This window comes from Ahaetulla prasina, chromosome 4 (genome assembly GCF_028640845.1).
Source record: "Ahaetulla prasina isolate Xishuangbanna chromosome 4, ASM2864084v1, whole genome shotgun sequence".
Taxonomy (NCBI): domain Eukaryota; kingdom Metazoa; phylum Chordata; class Lepidosauria; order Squamata; family Colubridae; genus Ahaetulla; species Ahaetulla prasina.
Genome location: NC_080542.1, coordinates 108,066,276 through 108,089,204, shown reverse-complemented (window position 1 = coordinate 108,089,204; position 22,929 = coordinate 108,066,276). Strand labels below are relative to the sequence as shown.

General features: G+C 37.8%; 1 protein-coding gene across 1 annotated transcript in view; it reads right to left on the bottom strand.

Annotated features, from left to right (window-relative positions):
- Positions 1-22,929, bottom strand: part of SNX13 (sorting nexin 13) — a 152,797-nt gene that overhangs the window by 38,772 nt on the left and 91,096 nt on the right. The window contains exons 9-15 of the mRNA XM_058182742.1: positions 15,786-15,924; positions 13,434-13,522; positions 12,889-12,988; positions 6,505-6,698; positions 4,741-4,845; positions 4,060-4,192; positions 2,902-2,939 (exon numbers count right to left, since the gene is read on the bottom strand). Of these exons, the coding sequence (XP_058038725.1) occupies positions 2,902-2,939; positions 4,060-4,192; positions 4,741-4,845; positions 6,505-6,698; positions 12,889-12,988; positions 13,434-13,522; positions 15,786-15,924 (798 nt within the window). The remainder of the gene's footprint in view (positions 1-2,901; positions 2,940-4,059; positions 4,193-4,740; positions 4,846-6,504; positions 6,699-12,888; positions 12,989-13,433; positions 13,523-15,785; positions 15,925-22,929) is intronic.

Sequence of the window (22,929 nt, the reverse complement as noted above, 5' to 3'; positions counted from 1 at the left end):
ATTGAAAGTAATTCTTTTACCCCTTCATGGATTACTGCCTTGTTGTGGCGAAGGGGCTTGTGTAGCTCAATGAAGCTATGAGCTATGCCGTGCAAGGCCATCCATGACTGACAGACAATTCTGACAAAACATGATCCACTGGAGAAGGAAATGGCAAGCCACTCCAGTATCTTTGCCATGAAAAACCCATGGACAGTACCAAAAGGAAAAAAGACACCAGAAGGTGAGCCCCATAGATCAGAAGATGTCTAACATGCTACTGGGGAAGAGCAGACGGCTAGTACTAGTAGCACCAGAAAGAGTGAAGCAACTGGGCCAAAGCCAAAGGAACGCTCAGCTGTGGATGCATCTGGTGGTGAAAGGAAGGTCCGATGCTGTAAAGATTTTTTCTTTATAGGAACCTGGAATCTAAGATCCATGAATCAAGGCAAGCTGGACGTGGTCAAACAAGAGATGACAAGACTGAACATTGACATCCTTGGAATCAGCGAACTAAAATGGACAGTAATGGGTGAATTTAATTCAGATAACAATCAGGTATACTACTGTGGGCAAGAATCTCTCAGAAGAAATGGAGTAGCCTTCATAATAAATGTGCCTGAAGAATTATGGACGGAGGTTCACAACATTGTACAAGAGGTACAACTAAAACCATCCCAAAGAAAAAGAAAGGCAAGAAAACAAAATGGCTGTCTGAGGAAGCTTTGCAAATAGTTGAGGAAAGAAGGGAAGCGAACAGCAAGGAAGAAAGAGAAAGATGCACCCAACTGAATGCAGAATTCCAGAGAATAGCTAGAAGAGATAAGAATGCCTTCTTAAAGGAACACTGTAAAGAAACAGAAAACAATAGAGTAGGGCGGACTAGAGATCTCTTCAAGAAAATTGGAGATATGAAGGGAACGTTTCATGCAAAGATGGGCATGATAAAGGACCAAAGCGGCAGGGACCTAACAGAGCAAAAGAGATTAAGAAGACGTGGCAAAATGACACAGAAGAACTATACAAGAATGAACTTAACGCCCTGATAACCAAGATGGGGTGGTCACTGACCTCAAATCATACATCCTAGACTGTGAAGTCAAATGGGTCTTAGGAAGTCTGTGCAACAACAAAGCTAATGGAGGTGAAAGTAAACGCTGAGCTATTCAAAATCTTAAAAGACGATGCAGTAAAGTGCTACACTCAATTTGCCAGCAAATTTGGAAAACTCAACAGTGGCCACAGGATTGGAATAGGTCAGTTTACATTCCAATTCCATACAAAGGCAATGCCAAAGAATGTTCAAACTATCGCACCATTGCACTCATTTCACATGCTAGTAAAGTTATCCTTAAAATCCTACAAGCTAGGCTCCAGCAGTATGTGGATCATGAACTACCAGAAGTACAGGCAGGATTTCAAAGAGGCAGAGGAACTAGAGATCAAATTTTATTTTGTTTATTTATTTTATTTATTTTATTTGCATTTATATCCCGCCCTTCTCCAAAGACTCAGGGAGGCTTACACTATGTCAGGCAAATTGCCAACATATGCTGGATCATGGAGAAACATAGGTAGTTCCAGAAAAACATCTACCTCTGCTTCATTGACTATGCTAAAGCCTTTGATCGTGTGGATTACAACAAATTGTGGCAAGTTCTTAAAGAGATGGGAGTACCAGACAATTTTATTTGTCTCTTGAGAAACCTATATGCAGGTCAAGAAGCAACAGTGAGAACTGGACACGGAATCACTGATTGGTTTAAAATTGGAAAAGGAGTCTGGCAAGGCTGTATACTATCACCCTGTCTATTTAATTTATATGCAGAGCACATCATGAGAAAGGTGGGGCTAGATGAATCAAAAATTGGAATTAAGATTGCCGGGGAAATATCAACAAACTTAGATATGCAGATGATACCACTCTAATGGCAGAAAGTGATGAGGAACTAAAAAGCCTTCTGATGCAGGTGAAGGAGAGTGAAAAAGTTTGTTGAAACTCAACACTAAGAAAACTAAGATAATGGCATCCAGCCTTCTCAATTCCTGGCAAATAGATAGAAATGAAGGTAGTGATCAATTTTATTTTCCTGGGCTCCAAGATCACCACACACAGGGACTAGAGCCAAGAAATTAAAAGACTCTTGTTCCTGGGGAGAAAAACTATGGCAAATATAGATAGTTACTAAAAGCAGAAACATCACCCTGCAAAAGTGCTTATAGTCAATGCCATAGTTTTCCCAGTTGCAATATATGGCTGTGAAAGTTGGACCATAAGAAAGGGTGAGCGCCAAAGAATTGAGGCCTTTGAACTATGGTGCTGGAGAAGAGTCCTGCAAGCCCTTGGACTGCAAGGCGAACAAACCTGTCAGTCCTAGAGGAGATCAACCCTGACTGCTCTTTAGAAGGCCAGATCCTGAAAATGAAACTCAAATACTTTGGCCATCTAATAAGAAGGAAGGACTCACTGGAGAAGAGCCTAATGCTGGGAAAGATTGAGGGCCAAAGAAGACAGGGACAGCAGAGATTGAAGTGACTGGATAGAATCACTGAAGCAGTTGGCGTGAGCTTAAATGGACTCCAGAGGATGGTAGTGGACAGGAAGACCTAGAGGAACTTCATCCATGGGGTCACGATGGGTTGGACACGAATTCACAACTAACAACAAAAAATTGTTGATGATCATTCTTTCTGGTATATGATGACCAGGATGACCAAGCAGATCAAATCAAACTTGGCTCCTTTTCTCACTTATATTCTGTATCCTTCTGTATGTATTTATACATACATACTTTCACTTCTTTTAACAAACAAACAAAATTTTCCTTATAGTGTCGCTTTTGTTTTTGTTTCACTGGTTGCTCTTGTCTTAAATAAACAAGTAATATTTTGAATTTCTATAATGTTGAAAACCATACATACCAAATTAATACTGCCTGTAGGAGATCCATTAAATGATTCTGTGTGAAGAGAAAATTTTTTAAAATAAAAACCCATACAATGGAAATACATATATTGAACCATGAATTTAGATTTATATATACACATAAAATATTTGGTTTTAGTATGAAAAATGATAGTGATTAACTGGTTAATACATTAAAATATTAACTAGTTAATCAACATGTTTTTTTCATCCTAAATCCATTTGTTTTACTGTGTATTAAGTAATGAGAGTGATAAGAAATGGAAAGCTTGAACTGACAGGTGAATTTTAGGACACTGCCTAGATACAAAGTATTATAACACTTCACTTATGATATTGCTTTTAATACACTTGTTCTCATTTTTAAAGATATTATGATTTCTCCCTGTTGTGTTTATAAATTTCTCTATAATGGATATCTTACTTTTAACATACTAGGTACTAAACATTATTACAACTTAAGATCATTAAAAAGAAACAAAAAGCCAAGGTATTACAACTCTGAAGTCACAATAATTATACAATTTTAAAAGAAATAGTGAAATATTCATTCATCTATTATTTTAAATAAATTGAAACAAATTAAATTAATTACTAGCAGGGAATCCTTAGCTCTGTTGACTGCTAAAATTTAAATGAAAATTTATGCTATTGTCAACATAGGCCACTAGGAGGTAGCTAAGCATATATTTTGTTTATAACACTAGAAGTATATTTAATGTAAGGATTAAAGACAAGAGTGTTATACATTAAGAGTTTCTGCATAAGCTTAAAAAAAGGCCATCTTTAGTTTTACTCCTAAACGTTATTCTTAAAGAAGGAACATGTTTTTTCAGGTTCTTGTAGAAGTATGAAAATAGTCATATTCTTTTAACGCCTAGCAAATTCACACCTACGGAATACGAAACACTTTTTCAGAATTGAAGCATGCACACTACCTATTATTGTGGAAATTTGCAATAGAACAGCAACAAAGCAGCCAATTATGCCAAAAAAGTGGAATATTCCCAATTCTTGTATGTAGAGATGTACAAAATTTCCCCAAATTATTTTTAGTGCATCTACATAAGCCCCTTTGGGGGAAAAAATTTAAATACTATCTGATGAGGAAAAATTACTTACAGGTATAAGCCTACCTGATGTGGACAACTTACCCCCTTCACCATCATCTGATCCTCTGAAACTAGGATCCTTTAGCATATCTAGCTCAGCAAGCATTCGTACATAAAGTGCATGCTGTTTGAATGAAGGATAGAATCTTTCGTCTTGCAGCATCAATTCATATACCTTAATGAAATTAAAGCTTAATATTATGCAAAATAGGTAATCTAAATCATAAAGCATCTTGTTATATCAAGGTGCATTTAGATGTAAATATAAGCAGGTCTATTTTACCCCAAAAACTGGGGTAAACTGGGGACTCAGTATAAGCCGAGGAAATGAGGCACCTACCGGTTGAAACCTCCTCCCTCAGCTGAGAAGGCTGGCGGCTCCCCGCCCGCCCTCTCACTGCACCGCAGGCTTCCCGTAAAATGTGAAAAAGAAGAAAAAACTTGAGTATAAGCCGTATATACTGGTATAAGCCAAGGGCTTAAAAAACAAAACTGAGTATAAGCCGAGGTCTAATTTTACCCCAAAAACTGGGGTAAACTGGGGACTCAGTATATACGGTAATCTAAATCATAAAGCATCTTGTTATATCAAGGTGCATTTAGATGTAAATAATGAAATAAGCATTTGCCTTATTACTCTACATTTCAGTCTAGAAATCCACAAAAGTCATAAATATTGACAGATATACAAACAGATTAGTAGATGAGAATAAAACAGTTTACCTTTCTTTGAATCTGATCAAAAATTTCAGGAGTTGGGTCCTCATTATTCAACTTTTCTTCCAGCTTCACTACTAATGGATCATCGATATTAATTCTTGGAGAAGCCTACCATACAGAATTACATTATTTTAGTTTTTATTTTCATTCATTTATCTGTAAAAATTAAAAATCATTCATTATTAATAAAGATACAACAAAGCTAGAGAACTATAAAAACTGTATCAGTTATTTTAATAAAAGCAAAGAACTCAAGTAGTTCAAGTCATTCATAAAAAATACAGTATTTCATTTTGAGGTATTGGAAAGAATATTTACAAGTGACATATAAATTGGAATAATTATATAGGGTTGGGATAAGAAGAAGTAAAAATATAGTTCAAACACCCACAGCTTTACTCTTAAGATCTGGAATTCTCTGACTCAGTTTTTGAATATACAAGAATGAAAACAAATATAAAGGCAATTCTAAAAACAGAAATAACTATTCATTCACCAGGCTTTTTCACAGTTAGGCATCTTAAGGTTTTTGAAAAAATGAACTGGATGTTTGGCTATTATACAGTTATCCAGCACACAGATATCAAAAAGACTTCTCCATTAATTATAGAAATATTTATTATGTGATATTTATCAGTCATATGACAATACAATTTTTCTTACTAAGCCATCTTTGTATATGTGAGTGCCTAACATGGTAAAACTAGTTTTTACATTTAGTTTATTCGAATCATAGGACAATCGTCATCCTGGCAAGGTGTGGTGTCCCCCCTTCATATTAAAAAATTTCAATATCCTGAATGATTGTGAACCAATGGAGATGGGAAGGTAGAAACAAGTGAGGGTATGTTATTTGCTGGCCACACAATAACCATGTAGAAAGTACTTATATCACACTACTGCTTGTATACTTTCTAGGTCATCCCAAGCATTTCTATAATTTGCTATTTTCTGACAAGAAACTTCCATAACTTATAATATGGCAAAATTTTGTGTGTCAGCATGTAAGAACAAGATGTTATCAATAAGTGTGAAAACCAATTATATTACTTTTTTCAGTGCCATTGTAAGTTCAGTCACTAAATGAACAATTTTAAGTTGAAGACTAACTTTAATATATTCTTCCAACTATGATTTTTTTTATTATTGATTTTAGTGCCTAGTACAGGCAGACTTCACTATCTTTTGATTAGTTTTAGAGTGGTACCTACGTAATCAACTGCTCTGAAACTCATTGAATTTCGTACTAACGCATTTAGACGTGAAAATTTTGTCCTGATACTTACTGTTTGTTTGGTACTCAACAAGTACTTACTGTTTGTTTGGTACAAGCTAGAACTTGTCACTGTCAGATGCTCACTACTTTATTCCTTATGGGAAAAATCTGTTTGGTACTCATTGTTTTTGGTACTCATTGCACCTCCTGGAACCAATTAGCAATGAGTAACAATGTACTACTGTATATGCTACCTCAATTATATTGCATGATTTTTTTTACTTATATATATTATATGTTCTATGTTAGTCTGATTATAATAAAATTAAGTACCATTATTTTGAGTAATCAATATTTACTTTATTTTGTTCTATATATTTTATTCAATTGGTTAGACATTGTAATAACTTTGAATGCCCAGACTATTGTTTAATTTTCAGAAATTTTTCAAAAATAATTATTTTCACTTCTACAAATCTATTTGCACAAATCTATTTGTAAATAGATGCATTACAAAACATCATTTTTGTTTTAAAAGAATCAATTCTTACCTTTTCTGATAAATATTGTTCATATATTCCAACTGCAGCTGTTCTTAACAGACCTTTGGTTTGTGTTGTTTGATGCATTCCATCCTTCTGATGGTTCAGCAATACTTCCAGCTGTTTCTGAGCTGTAACCCTGTATCCTTCTACTGTTATCCAGAAAAAAAGATGTGCTTGACCTCCCATCTGCTGCATGTAATCTAAACAAAAATAACAATGATTTATTTTCATTTATGTTGGTGTGGTTGTTTTAATTATGTGAATTGCCCAGGGTCATGAAAATGAGATAGGCAGTTATACAAATCAAATCAACTAATTAAACAATTCAATCATTATAATGGTTATATTTAAAACATCCTAACTAATGGAAGCCCTTCTTTCTTTAAAAATGCCAATTGCATTCACACTGATTTTCAGAAACGATGTTTTCTAACAGGGATACAATATTAAAAAGCACTTACATATGCTCCATAATGCTTTACAGATTGCCTTCTACAATCTGAATCCTCATTTTACCGACCTCGTAAGGAGGGACAACTGAGTCAATCTTGACCAGTCAGGATCAAACTCCCGGAAGTGGGCAGAGTTAGCCTGCAATACTGCATTCTAACCATGACATATTATGTTACTTGGCCCTTTAATAAGTCATCTTTTGCATATGATTAATTTTCTTTGTTATGTACTGCAACATATTTTAGGTTCTAAATGGAGACCGTCAGTTGGTGACGCTTCCGTTAGTATTGTGTCTTTTGCTATATATTTATATAATATGTAAGAAGTGTATGTATATACACTTGTATATATATTTATATAATTGTAAGAAGTGTACAGTTAGATCAACAATAGACCAACACAAAAATATCTTTAAAATATTCATAAAATGAAACAACTTTAGATAAAATGGTTAAGTGTTGAAATCACCCTAAAGAAGTTATGAAACAATCAGGTATTAATGAACATTTGCAAAATCGTAAGAATAACAGATACCATTGCTTCTGGGGACAGATTCTATCAAAAGAGAGGGACTTCATAGAACTTAGTCTATGATTCCTCCAGTGCCATGTCTGATAGGAGACATCTTTCAGCAGGCATTTTCTACTCTTTTGAACAAGTTAGAGTCTATCTGGAAATTCAGATACCCAGTTCCTGAGTGGCACAAGTTATTATAACTAGCACTTATACAGTAGTCCTTGATTTATGAAATAGAGCCTGCCCATTGTTGGAAGTTGGGGACTACATTAAATAAAGCACCCAACTAATGACCTCCTTGTCTCTGCTCTCCCTAATGCATTTGTTAAATGAATGCATGGGTTATTATAGTAGGAAGAGTATGAGGTGACTCAGGGATGGGAGAAACTGAGGGAGGCCTAATGCAGGCACAGCCACTCCCAGGAGGCCTTCCCATCCTCTAAAATATCCCATATTCTGCCTCCTGCTATTTGGTTTCCTCAAGAACTACGGGCCTCTCCATACCCCATCCCATCACAATTCGCGTACTTATTTTTGGATGAGCTCAGGAAGTCAGCATAGATAAGGTCCCTCCCTCACAGGACCACGTGACATAATCAAGAAGAAATCCAATGTTTTGCTTCCGTTCCAATCCTACTACTTCAACTTCTTCTTAGCTCCACTGACACTAGTCTTATGCTGGCAGCGCCAAGAAGATATCATAATGGTTTATACTGTCTGGGGAGAAAGGATTCCCATGGAAACAAAAGAGATTAGATTTCTTCTTCTTGATTATGCCGCTTGACCCAGTGAGGGAAAGACCTTCTCTCTGCTGACTTCCTGAGCTCGTCCAAAAGTAAGTAAGCGAATGCTGATACGGGAGTGGGAGTGGGAAGGAATGCATAGAACCCAGCATATTGGCAATGCAAGCCAATATACTGGGTTCTGGGAACCTCTGAGGACCTGGGCAGGCAAGATGGAGGGAAATAGGTGAGTGGGTGTGCTGCAGCCTCTCTGAAATCAGTTGTAAGGGTGAGTGACTGTGGGGGGAGGGGGAGGCTGCATAATTTGTAACTTCGAAACAATTCATATTTAGCATTTGGGGTATGAATTGTAACTTTGAACATTCATTGAATAGACTGTCGTACTTCAAGGATTACCTTTATTGTACTTGGAAACACACCGGTAGCTAATGAAACAACAGTAATGGGAATGTTACATGGCTACATGTTCTCATTCCAATAAGCCAAAAGTAATTTTTAAAATTATGGTAGCCAAAATATGCCTAACATATCTCCTTGCTTTGCTAAAATTGCTGGATGAGTCTAGTAAGTAAGTAAGTAATGGACTGGAGTGTCTACAAGCTTAGGCAAGTACATGAAGAACTTTGAAACATTATTGAAAGAAATCCCAACTGTGGCAGTGGATTGACTGGGTTTCATTTTGTTCCTGACTACCTAATCTTCAGGCAGCTTTTTCTGGAGGAAGTAATTGAAAGAAAAGTGTCACATTTGCCAGATTAATTATACTTGTGATCCTTGGGCAGTGAGCAAGAGAGCACACGATTTCTTCTGAATTTCCACTGCTTTCAAAAGCTACAAGATGGGATTTTAAGATGTGGCCTGATAAAACATGAAAAATTCAAGCTATTCAAATTTTTGTATTGAAATAATGCATCCAACTCAAGAACGTTTCCACAGAATACTGTGAATAAAGCATTTTTTCTTAATTGAAAACAAAGTGTTTTATGGATTTCATGCATATTCAGATTCATTAACATGAATGTTCAAGATAGAAGATTTTTTTTAAACCATAACCAACACAGAGCTTAAAGGCAAATCTCAGTAGGTTATTTTATTTTGCTTGATATTTTTAATGGAGGAAAGCTGATGCTATCTAAAATCCATCTAATCGTCACAAATACTAAATTTACTTTAAATAGAGTTAAGGACAGAATTTGTTTACATTTCTATGGCCTACAGCAGGCATGTCAAACTGGCGGCCCGGGGGCTGAACACAGCCTGTGCAGGCCACACTCACCTCGGCTCCACAAAGCCAAAGAACATTGGGATACATCATAGCGAACGGCTTTGACAGCCCTGATCTAGAGCTTACTTAATTGTGTGGATATTTGAGAAAGAGAAACAGTCATATTTTCATTAAATCAGTTTGGCGAATAAAAAAATAGAAGGGATCAAAAAAGTCCTCACATCAGTTATCTTTATTCATTTTTAGGTAAATACATGCATATTTATATGTATAGTTCTACAGTTTTAATCATGTAATATATGTGCATTTCCAACTACTGTTTTCTTACCCATAAAAAACTGTAGTGCAACGTTGTTTACTAGAATGTTGTCCAGAGGGACTGTGCAAAGTTTTCCAAAATTTGCAGCCAGTTTCACAGTATCTATTTCCTGAATAAAGGTACAATACATTAGTAGACATGGCTATGCAATATTTATACAACATGGCTTATTTTTGCTACATATTAAAAGCAGGGATGTTGTCTTCTCATAAGATTTTAGGTACAGAAATTCATGAATAAAGTTAACTATTTAACTTGCATGTACAATTTAAAAGTTTGCTTGATAATGGATTGGCAATAGATTCTTTATCATGAGCTAAGATCTTAGTTCAGTAGCAATCAGATATATAGCAAAACTAATATCTTTTTTTTAAGGCTGATATCTAAATGATGAGAACCTAACCTTACAAATTCAAGCTACTGACATTCATTAACTATTGAAAACAATGCAAAAGATTATGGTAACACTGAGCTCTATTATTTGATTTAGAAAATCAAGTCTCATAGTTGGCTCAGATGCTTATGTATAATCACAATACATGAAATATACTTACTTTTCCTGACTGTAGCCTCAGTATTCTTGAATCACATACTTTCTTAACAAAGAGTAAGCTATTTATCTGATTTTTTATATGGTTAATATCTGAAAGAAAATCAAGTAAGATTTAAAAGGATAAAACACATCTATTTAAATTCTTAATGAACTGGAAATGTATTGCTTAAGGCTACATAGAAAGAGAAGACAATAAAAAGTCTATGAAGAAAAATGAATGCATTTTTCTTCAAAATGGAATCAATGCTGTTATTGATAAGCACAGAACTATTAACTAAGTTAATATGTGCTGGCAATGAAAATTTGGGTTTTGTGAACTATTTTAGTAGAATATATTATATTTTTCTATGAGAAAATATTTTAAAAGCTAGCATTCATTCTAAATGAGATACACTTTAAAAACATGAGTAAATTATGGAAATAATCTGCATACAGATGGAAGGTTGAACAACTAGCCTTGTGGTGCGACCAGAACAATCTGGAACTGAACACACTCAAAACTGTAGAAATGGTGGTAGACTTTAGGAGAAACCCTCCCATACTACCATCTACAATACTAGACAGCACAGAATCAACAGTATCAATTTCTAGGTTCTATCATAACTCAAGACCTATAATAGATACCTAACATCAAAAATGTCATCAGAAAAGCACAACAGAGAATATTCTTTCTGCACCAACTCAGGAAGCTCAAATTGTCCAAAGAGATGCTGATACAGTTCTACAAAGGACCTATTGAATCTGTCATCTGTACCTCTATAACTGTCTGGTTTAGTTCTGCAACCCAACAAGACAGACACAGACTTCAGAGGATAATTAGAACTGTAGAAAAAACAATTACTACCAACCTGCCTTCCATTGAGGACCTGTATACTGCATGAGTAAAAAAGAGGGCTGTGAAAATATTTACAGACCCCTCACATCCCGGACATAAACTGTTTCAACTCCTACCCTCAAAATGATGTTATAGAGCACTGCACACCAAGACAATTAGATACAAGAACAGTTTTTCCCCGAACGCCATTTCTCTGCTAAACAAATAATTCCCTCAACACTGTCAAACTATTCACATTAGGCAGCATTACTATTGCTATTGGTCTTCTCATTGTTCCTGTCACCCATCTTCTTCCACTTGTGACTGCATGACTGTAATTTTGTTCATTGTCTCCTTGCAATTTATATTGATATTGATTGTTTCCTAGTATGATTTGATTGCTTATTGTACCATATGACTGTCACTGGGCGTTGTGCCTTGAGATTCTTGACGAGTGTATCTTGTCTTTTTATGTACAGTGAGAGCATAAGCACCAAAGACAAATTCCTTGTGTTCACTCACACTTGGACAATAAAGAATTCTATTCTATTCTATTCTATTCTATTCTATTCTATTCTATTCTATTCTATTCTATTCTATTCTATTCTATATGCACTGCACTTACTGTATATTGATTTTTCTAAGTACAATTTTTGAAAACTTAAGGATTAACTCATTAATTAGCACAAAATTAATTATGATGAAAAAGTCATTTTAAAATAAAATTGTGTTTCAAAGCAACATTCAGCCCTTACAAATGTATAAATTAAATTTGTTTTAGGCCAAGAACCAAGAGTGGCATTTGGAATTACTTAAGAGTAGTTTTCTTTATTGTTTTTCACACCTGTAGACAGAATCTTGCTGGACTAAAGCAACTTTTTGCATAGCTAGAGATAGACTATGAGACTAGTCATTTTAATTCTCTTCAAACTTTTCAAGTTTTCAGCATCATTGCCCTCTGAAAGCTGCCCATCCTCCTGGGAATCCAGTCTGTATTCCACAATTTGCCAGAGCAAGCATTTCCACAGCATACAAAAGCTACAAGATGGGATTTTAAGATGTGGCCTGATAAAACATGAAAAATTCAAGCTATTCAAATTTTTGTATTGAAATAATGCATCCAACTCAAGAACGTTTCCACAGAATACTGTGAATAAAGCATTTTTTCTTAATTGAAAACAAAGTGTTTTATGGATTTCATGCATATTCAGATTCATTAACATGAATGTTCAAGATAGAAGATTTTTTTAAAACCATAACCAACACAGAGCTTAAAGGCAAATCTCAGTAGGTTATTTTATTTTGCTAGATATTTTTAATGGAGGAAAGCTGATGCTATCTAAAATCCATCTAATCGTCACAAATACTAAATTTACTTTAAATAGAGTTAAGGACAGAATTTCTTTACATTTCTATGGCCTACAGCAGGCATGTCAAACTGGCGGCCCAGGGGCTGAACACAGCCTGTGCAGGCCACACTCACCTCGGCTCCACAAAGCCAAAGAACATTGGGATACATCATAGCGAACGGCTTTGACAGCCCTGATCTAGAGCTTACTTAATTGTGTGGATATTTGAGAAAGAGAAACAGTCATATTTTCATTAAATCAGTTTGGCGAATAAAAAAATAGAAGGGATCAAAAAAGTCCTCACATCAGTTATCTTTATTCATTTTTAGGTAAATACATGCATATTTATAGCATCCTAGTATAGTTCTACAGTTTTAATCATGTAATATATGTGCATTTCCAACTACTGTTTTCTTACCCATAAAAAACTGTAGTGCAACGTTGTTTACTAGAATGTTGTCCAGAGGGACTGTGCAAAGTTTTCCAAAATTTGCAGCCAGTTTCACAGTATCTATTTCCTGAATAAAGGTACAATACATTAGTAGACATAGCTATGCAATATTTATACAACATGGCTTATTTTTGCTACATATTAAAAGCAGGGATGTTGTCTTCTCATAAGATTTTAGGTACAGAAATTCATGAATAAAGTTAACTATTTAACTTGCATGTACAATTTAAAAGTTTGCTTGATAATGGATTGGCAATAGATTCTTTATCATGAGCTAAGATCTTAGTTCAGTAGCAATCAGATATATAGCAAAACTAATATCTTTTTTTTAAGGCTGATATCTAAATGATGAGAACCTAACCTTACAAATTCAAGCTACTGACATTCATTAACTATTGAAAACAATGCAAAAGATTATGGTAACACTGAGCTCTATTATTTGATTTAGAAAATCAAGTCTCATAGTTGGCTCAGATGCTTATGTATAATCACAATACATGAAATATACTTACTTTTCCTGACTGTAGCCTCAGTATTCTTGAATCACATACTTTCTTAACAAAGAGTAAGCTATTTATCTGATTTTTTATATGGTTAATATCTGAAAGAAAATCAAGTAAGATTTAAAAGGATAAAACACATCTATTTAAATTCTTAATGAACTGGAAATGTATTGCTTAAGCCTACATAGAAAGAGAAGACAATCAAAAGTCTATGAAGAAAAATGAATGCATTTTTCTTCAAAATGGAATCAATGCTGTTATTGATAAGCACAGAACTATTAACTAAGTTAATATGTGCTGGCAATGAAAATTTGGGTTTTGTGAACTATTTTAGTAGAATATATTATATTTTTCTATGAGAAAATATTTTAAAAGCTAGCATTCATTCTAAATGAGATACACTTTAAAAACATGAGTAAATTATGGATATAATCTGCATACAGATGGAAGGTTGAACAACTAGTCTTGTGGTGCGACCAGAACAATCTGGAACTGAACACACTCAAAACTGTAGAAATGGTGGTAGACTTTAGGAGAAACCCTCCCATACTACCATCTCTTACAATACTAGACAGCACAGAATCAACAGTATCAATTTCTAGGTTCTATCATAACTCAAGACCTATAATAGATACCTAACATCAAAAATGTCATCAGAAAAGCACAACAGAGAATATTCTTTCTGCACCAACTCAGGAAGCTCAAATTGTCCAAAGAGATGCTGATACAGTTCTACAAAGGACCTATTGAATCTGTCATCTGTACCTCTATAACTGTCTGGTTTAGTTCTGCAACCCAACAAGACAGACACAGACTTCAGAGGATAATTAGAACTGTAGAAAAAACAATTACTACCAACCTGCCTTCCATTGAGGACCTGTATACTGCATGAGTAAAAAAGAGGGCTGTGAAAATATTTACAGACCCCTCACATCCCGGACATAAACTGTTTCAACTCCTACCCTCAAAATGATGCTATAGAGCACTGCACACCAAGACAATTAGATACAAGAACAGTTTTTCCCCGAACGCCATTTCTCTGCTAAACAAATAATTCCCTCAACACTGTCAAACTATTCACATTAGGCAGCATTACTATTGCTATTGGTCTTCTCATTGTTCCTGTCACCCATCTTCTTCCACTTGTGACTGCATGACTGTAATTTTGTTCATTGTCTCCTTGCAATTTATATTGATATTGATTGTTTCCTAGTATGATTTGATTGCTTATTGTACCATATGACTGTCACTGGGCGTTGTACCATATGACTGTCACTGGGCGTGCCTTGAGATTCTTGACGAGTGTATCTTGTCTTTTTATGTACAGTGAGAGCATAAGCACCAAAGACAAATTCCTTGTGTTCACTCACACTTGGACAATAAAGAATTCTATTCTATTCTATTCTATTCTATCCTATTCTATTCTATTCTATTCTATTCTATTCTATTCTATTCTATATGCACTGCACTTACTGTATATTGATTTTTCTAAGTACAATTTTTGAAAACTTAAGGATTAACTCATTAATTAGCACAAAATTAATTATGATGAAAAAGTCATTTTAAAATAAAATTGTGTTTCAAAGCAACATTCAGCCCTTACAAGTGTATAAATTAAATTTGTTTTAGGCCAAGAACCAAGAGTGGCATTTGGAATTACTTAAGAGTAGTTTTCTTTATTGTTTTTCACACCTGTAGACAGAATCTTGCTGGACTAAAGCAACTTTTTGCATAGCTAGAGATAGACTATGAGACTAGTCATTTTAATTCTCTTCAAACTTTTCAAGTTTTCAGCATCATTGCCCTCTGGAAAGCTGCCCATCCTCCTGGGAATCCAGTCTGTATTCCACAATTTGCCAGAGCAAGCATTTCCACAGCATACAATTACCGACAAAATTGTTTTGCCTTTACAATGTCTATTGGAATAAGTAAACTTTTTCAAGAGAATTTTTATGCGTACCGGACATGGCTTCAAACTACATAATATCTCACCTTGGCAAGTTTATATGCAGATTTGAATTCCAGAACAAAAATAGAATAAAATTATAAATAGCTTGTCATTCAAGAGAGGACAGTTTTTTTATTATTCCAAAATAGTCAGTTATGGAAATTTATCTAGCCATCCAAGCAGCTTACTGTGCTTATATGAGCATAATTAAAAACTGCCAGGGTATTTGTATCTTCATTCTACACTTTAAATTCTGGCTTTTCCCCAAAATTCTCAAATTATCTTATTCTTAAGTAGAGAATTTGTCCTTTAAGAAAGATTATAACCTTCTAACCTCTAGAAGAATGCTACGTGAAGAAAAAATAGACAGCATCTTAGGGTTATATAATAATTATAAACATAACAGTACTAACCATCTCCAGCTGTATCCAAGGAACGAAGATACTGCAGTTCTTCTGTGGCTTTGTCTCTTACTGCTTCTAACTCTCCTATTTTATCACTTACTTTAACAATATTCATAAAGGCCTCATAATTGCAAATTGAATCACGAATCTGAAATATGTGAGAAAGAAAATGTTAATACAATCATTTTTCAGATGTGAATTTTATATATAAATAAGCGCTTGCTTTTAAAGTCTGTATTTATATAAAAAAAACTGCATCCTCTGAATAACTCAGCTTTTATTATTTCCCTTCTATCATTGTGCATGATTCCTTAAAACAAGACAATAAAAATATTTAAAGTTTACCAATGAAGCACACATGTGGCTATATTTATGATTATATTCATTTTATTTGTGAATAATACATTTTAATGGCATATGCATCATTCTTTACCTTTCTTTTTGGGTCAGCACTACTTTGAACAGTATTACCAATTAACTAACAATTTCAAAGAAACAAAGTACACTAAATATTATGTAAATGCTTATTTCAGTTATAGCTTATAAATGAACTGTTCCCCTAAAATTAAGGCTAAATATTGGTTATACAGATTTAAAATAATTTATCACTTGTGTCAGCAGAGAAAGCATGCTGTGGATCCTGTCAATCCAATTATTCCGGCTAATGGGGTCCAGGAGGAGGCCCTTCTTCTGCTGTGGCTCCTGCCCTCTGGAACTTCTTGCTTCCTGATGTGATCATGTAATAACAGATACCACTTCCCCCCATTCCACTCTCCCCCTCCCCATGTGTCCTTAGGTTTTAATATTTGATTTTAATTTATTCATGTTTTATTTGCATATGTTTAGACATATTTTATGCCTGTAAGCCATTCAGTTACCCTATGGTAAGATGGGCTGCTAATAAATTTTATAAAATAATAAATGTTGATAAGCTATAATGAATAATACCCCTATCAATTATTTAAAAACTGAATACATAATTTCTGGAATATAATTATGGCTATTCTTTTTTTAAAAAAAATATATTCCAAAAACTCAATCTCACATTTCATTAAGAGTAGTAACCTTACAGCTAGAACAAGTTATTTTAATGCAAACTTGAAAAAAGTGTTGTTTAAACAACAGCTCAGATTATTGTGCATATAGAACTGAAATATACTGTATTTTTATATAGTATATCCTAATATACATATTTTTGCAACCCTCATCAAATTGCATGTTTTAATAAATTCATAAATGAACAAAAGTTGACACATAAAATAAAATTAAACTTAACACCTTTCTGCAAATCTGACTGAATACTATTATGTACATTTATTCTTGGTCAAGATCCCCAGAGCTTGGGTCTACGGCTGATGCTCTGCAATGCCCGGTCCGTGGCTAACAAGGCTCCCCTGATTTGTGACCTTATTCAGAGGGAGTCCGCGGACTTTATGGGCATTACGGAGACCTGGCTGGGCACAGAAGGGGGTGTACCCCTGGTTGAACTGTGCCCTCCGTGCATTCCATCAGCCGAGGGCCCAAGGTAGGGGTGGGGAGTGGCGGTTATTATCAACGAGAGTCTTGAGCCGAGGGAGATCACTCTACCACAGATAACCGGATGTGAATCCCTCCTTGTGAAGTGGGGCCATCGTAATCAGATGGGGCTGTTGATCACGTACCTGGCTCCTTGCTGCGTGACTACAGCCCTACTTGAACTACTAGAGGTGCTTGCTGGTGTGGCGGTTGAGATTTCCAGACTTCTGGTCTTGGGAGATTTCAACTTGCCATCGGCCAGCTTGTCATCAACGGTAGTTCAGGAGTTCCAGGCCTCCATGACGGCCTTGGACCTGATTCAAGTAACTGATGGCCCTACACACATTGGGGGAGGCGCGCTAGACTTGATTTTTATCTCTGGTCAGTGGGTTAATGATCTGGATTTAGGAGATATAGGAGTAGGGCCTTCTCTGTGGGAGCATCGACGCTCTGGAATGAACTCCCCCCTGGCCTACGTCAAGTGCCTGATCTTCGGACCTTCCGTCGTGAGCTAAAAACATATTTATTCATTCAAGCAGGACTGGCATAATAGTTTGGTTTTAGATTGGGGTTTTATTAATATTTTAAATTTTAAATTCATTTTAACTATCAGCCGTTTAGTAATTGTTATATTTTAATTGCGTTTTAATTGTATATATTTTGTATTTTATTCTGGCTGTACACCGCCCTGAGTCCTTCGGGAGAAGGGTGGTATAAAAATTTAATAAAATAAAATAAATAAAATAAATTAATACAGTCAAAATAATAATAGTTTTAAAAAAGCTAATGCACAGAATGCCTTGACAGAAAAAATTTATTAATATCTCCTTTGACAGCTCGCAATTTTTTTTATAGCCAATTAAAAATCCTTCCAGTCTTTTGTCACGTCCCCTCTTCTTTGTTGAGGCTTATGGCTTAGAAGCATTATTCATGCATTGCATATTTGTTATGTCCAAAAGATTTCAATAATTTTCAATCCTGGGAAGCCATTTCAAGACCATTAGTTTTGGTTACTGTAAGCATTTCATAGTTGATTTGGATACATTCTGGATTATTGTCTCATACCTTTAAGGTTTTATTTTTTTTCAGTGATTGTGGAAAATTAAATTTTACTTATTATAATATATATTGACAGAATATATATTATATTCTTCTTCCACCTCATCGATTCTGAGGTGGAAGAAGAGGCTAGAGCTCATGGTCTTGGGGATAACTATATCTGCACGGTAGGTGGGAGGGGCAAGTATGGCGGACGCGGGGGCCCATATCGGGTTCGGGGAGTGCGCCCGCGCTATTTACGAGCGATCGCGCACTCCGGTCCCCCGATAGTTTCCCGTTCCCCGAGTGGCTTAAATCCTCAGAAGCTGGACCTTCGCCTGATGTTATGCAATGCCAGGTCCGTTATAAATAAAGCCCCCCTCATCTCCGATCTTATACAGGAGGGGGGTGCGGACCTGATTGGCATTTCAGAGACCTGGTTGGGCACGGAAGGGGGGGTTCCCCTGATAGAGATGTGCCCACCGGGTTTTCGTGCATTCCATCAGGCCAGGGTCCAGGGTAGGGGTGGGGGAGTGGCGGTTATTATCAACGAGAGTCTTGAGCCGAGGGAGATCACTGTACCACAGATAACCGGATGTGAGTCCCTCCTTGTGAAGTGGGGCCGTGGGGTTCAGGTGGGTTTACTGATCACGTACCTAGCTCCTTGCTACGTGACAGAAACCCTGCCTGAGCTGTTGGAGGTGGTCGCCGGGACGGCAGTGGAGATCCCCAGGCTTATGGTCATGGGGGATTTCAATTTGCCGTCGGTGGGGATAGCATCCACATCAGCTCGGGAGTTCATGGCTTCCATGACGGCCTTGAACCTGACCCAGTTAGTGAACGACCCCACTCACATCGGGGGGAACACTCTGGATTTGATTTTTGTCTCTGGACAGTGGTTGAATGATCTGGAATTAGGGGAGTTAGTTATCAAACCCTTGTCATGGTCAGATCATTCACTCCTTCAGCTAGACTTTCGAACCGCTGACCCCCACTGCAAGGAGACGGAACCGACTCGCTGGTTCCGTCCCAGGCGCCTGATGGACCCTGAAGGGTTCCAGACGGAGCTTGGGCTTTTCCCTGAGGATTTAGCCCACGACTCGGCTGAAGCTCTGGTCGCTGCCTGGGATCGGGCGGCGGCTGGCGCTCTAGATCGAGTCGTGCCTTTGCGGCCTCTGACCCGGTGCCGATCTCGTTTAGCCCCTTGGTACTCCGAGGGGCTGAGGGAAATGAAGCACCGGAAAAGACGCCTAGAGAGTATCTGGAGGGCCAGCCGCTCCGAATCTGACCGGACACTAGTTAGGTCTCAAATTCAGACCTATCTAGTGGCGATGAGGCTGGCAAAACGGGAGTATTTTTCCAACCTCATTGCATCAGCAGATAACCGCCCAGCCGCTCTGTTTAGGGTGACCCGCTCGCTCGCCCATCAGGGAGCGGTAGAGGATCCCTTAAAGGGTCGAGCTGAGGAATTTGGACAATATCAAACAGATAAAATCGCTCAAATTCGGGAAGGGTTGGACACAGACTGGGTGGATCCAGACGGGGTGGAGGAGGCAAGTCTTGATGTTATTATCTGGGATGAGTTTGATCCTGTGGCTCCTGAAGACATGGACAGGTTAATGGGGAGATTGAATGCGACCACATGTTTATTGGACCCGTGTCCCTCCTGGTTGGTTTTGGCCACCCGGGAGGTGACACGAGGCTGGCTCCAGAAAATTGTGAACGCTTCTTTGATGGAGGGTGTTTTCCCTGCCGCCTTGAAAGAGGCGGTGGTGAGGCCCCTCCTCAAGAAGCCTTCCCTTGACCCAGCTAGTTTAGCAAATTATCGTCCGGTCTCCAACCTTCGCTTTGTGGCAAAGGTTGTCAAGAGTGTGGTTGCACGACAGTTGCCCCAGTACCTGGATGAAACTGTCTATCTTGATCCATTCCAGTCCGGTTTCCGGCCTGGTCACAGCACGGAAACAGCCTTGGTCGCGCTAGTTGATGATCTCTTGAGGGCTCGGGACAGAGGTTGTTCCTCTGTCTTGGTCCTATTAGATCTCTCAGCGGCTTTTGATACCATCGATCATGGTATCCTGCTGTGCCGACTCGAGGGACTTGGAGTGAGGGGCACTGTTCATCGGTGGTTCTCCTCCTACCTCTCCGACCGGTCACAGACGGTGTTGACGGGGGGACAGAGATCGACTCAAGGCGCCTCTTATGTGGGGTGCCGCAAGGGTCGGTTCTCTCGCCTCTTCTGTTCAACATCTATATGAAGCCGCTGGGTGAGATCATCCGTGGTTTTGGGGTGAGTTGTCATCTATACGCTGATGATACCCAGCTCTATATTTCCACCCCTAACCACCCCAACGAGGCTGTTGAAGTGATGTCCCAGTGCCTGGGGGCCGTACGGGTTTGGATGGGGAGGAACAGACTCAGACTAAATCCCACCAAGACCGAGTGGCTGTGGATGCCGGCGGCCCGGTACAGTCAGCTAATTCCATCACTGACCATTGGGGGCGAACTATTGGCCCCCACAGAAAGGGTTCATAATCTGGGCGTCCTCCTGGATGCACGGCTGTCTTTAGAAGATCATATGATAGCTGTCACCAGGGGAGCTTTTCATCAGGTTCGCCTGTTACGCCAGTTACGCCCCTTTCTGGATGGGGCGTCCTTATGCACGGTCGCTCATGCCCTTGTTACATCCCGCCTAGACTACTGTAATGCTCTCTACATGGGGCTCCCCTTGAAGGGTACCCGGAGAGTCCAACTAGTCCAGAATGCGGCTGCGCGTTTGATAGAAGGAGCACCTTGTGGCTCCCGTGTAACACCCCTCCTACGTAATCTGCACTGGCTCCCGGTGGTCTTCCGGGTTCACTTCAAGGTACTTGTTATCACCTTTAAAACGCTCCATGGCCTAGGGCCGGGATATTTACGGGACCGCCTACTGCCACCATTAACCTCTCACCGACCAGTGCGCTCTCACAGAGAGGGCCTCCTCCGGATACCGTCAGCTAAACAATGTCGGCTGGCGACCTCTAGGGGGAGGGCCTTCTCTGTGGGGGCCCCTACCCTCTGGAACGAGCTCCCTCTGGGGCTTCGTCAACTCCCCGATCTCAGATCCTTCCGCCGCGAGCTGAAGACGTTGCTGTTTCGAAGAGCAGGACTAGCTTGAACGTAGTTTTTAAATTGGGATTTTTAAAAAAGGGGTTTAATTGAGGTTTTAAATTTGTATTTAAAAGTTTTAGGGCATCAATTGAATTTAAATGTCTATTCTTTTAGCTGTTTATATGTATTATATGCTTTCTGTTGTTTTTTGGATGTGAACCGCCCTGAGTCTTTCGGGAGATGGGCGGTATACAAATATAATAAATAAATAAATAAATAAATAAATAAATAAATAAATAAATAAATAAATAAATAAATAAATAAATAAATAAATATATTGTAGGATATATCAATATTTAGGTTCAATCAATTCTTTAACTTTCAAACTGTTTTCTGTGTCGCAAGCTTCCCTACAATCCCACCATGTAACAGAGCCACTCCATTCTTAATGGCTTGGAAGAACCATTTTTCTTCAAATATTTCACTTTTTTTTTCTTTAAGTGCATCTTGTTTTGTTATATTTAAACAGCTCAACATCAATTCAAAAAAAAATTGTTCAAAAATATTTTTGACTTATTAAGATTTTTTGTTTTTGCATGTGCATATAAAATATCAGAAATTTCTGATAAGTAGGAGAAAAGATTTACATTTGACAATTTTCATACATATTGCTTTTCAAGTAGCACTCAGTGGACAACTATTCCAGGTCAGCTACTTTTTTTTCAGCATAGTGTTTTCAATTCTATTTTGCAGATATGACTGAATAGTTCTACCATAATTTTGAGGGCGAAGGGGATAGATAGTTCATTCTTGTCGTTTAATAGTTTCATGTTAATTTCCATTTCTTATTAATTGTTGTGTCTCGTCCGATCTCACCACAGCCGGGGCCTTCTTATCTGCTTCCGAACACAGAGGAATGTCCTAGTATGCCTCCCGGCCCCAGCCCTTGCTCCATGCCCAGACAGGCTGAAGAGGAGGAAATATCTCCAGCCCCCAGCTCTGGCTCCATGCCCAGGCAAACGGAGCAACTAGACCCCTCCCCCTCCTCCACAGCATGTGAGCCTGAGGGAGGTCAATTGCCAACAGCTGCAGACTGGAGTGACCCTTGCATCAGAAGACTTGATAGATGGAGGCAACAGAAGGAAGGGAGGGGCAGGCCTGGATAAGTGCTGAGTCATGGAGCCACACCCCATGGCCTATATAAAGGACCTGCTTTCTGGCATTCTCTGAGTCAGGCAAAGTCTAAACATATCTTGCTGAAGTTACTTTCTGGTCTCCTGCCTGCCCTGAGGACTTTGCTAGGACTTTGGCAGAGCTGCAGAGGCACGCCTGATTCGGATTTCCCTGACCCGGCCGTCAGCGGAGGAGTGGGACACGACACTAATAAAACTGCTAGCTACAAGCATTTAAGGTTATTCTCATTTGTAAGAGTGAAGCATACCCATTTTCAAATGCTCACATAGTTGCAATTTAATATATAGATGGTTAAATTTTTAACCATTTTAAACTTTTA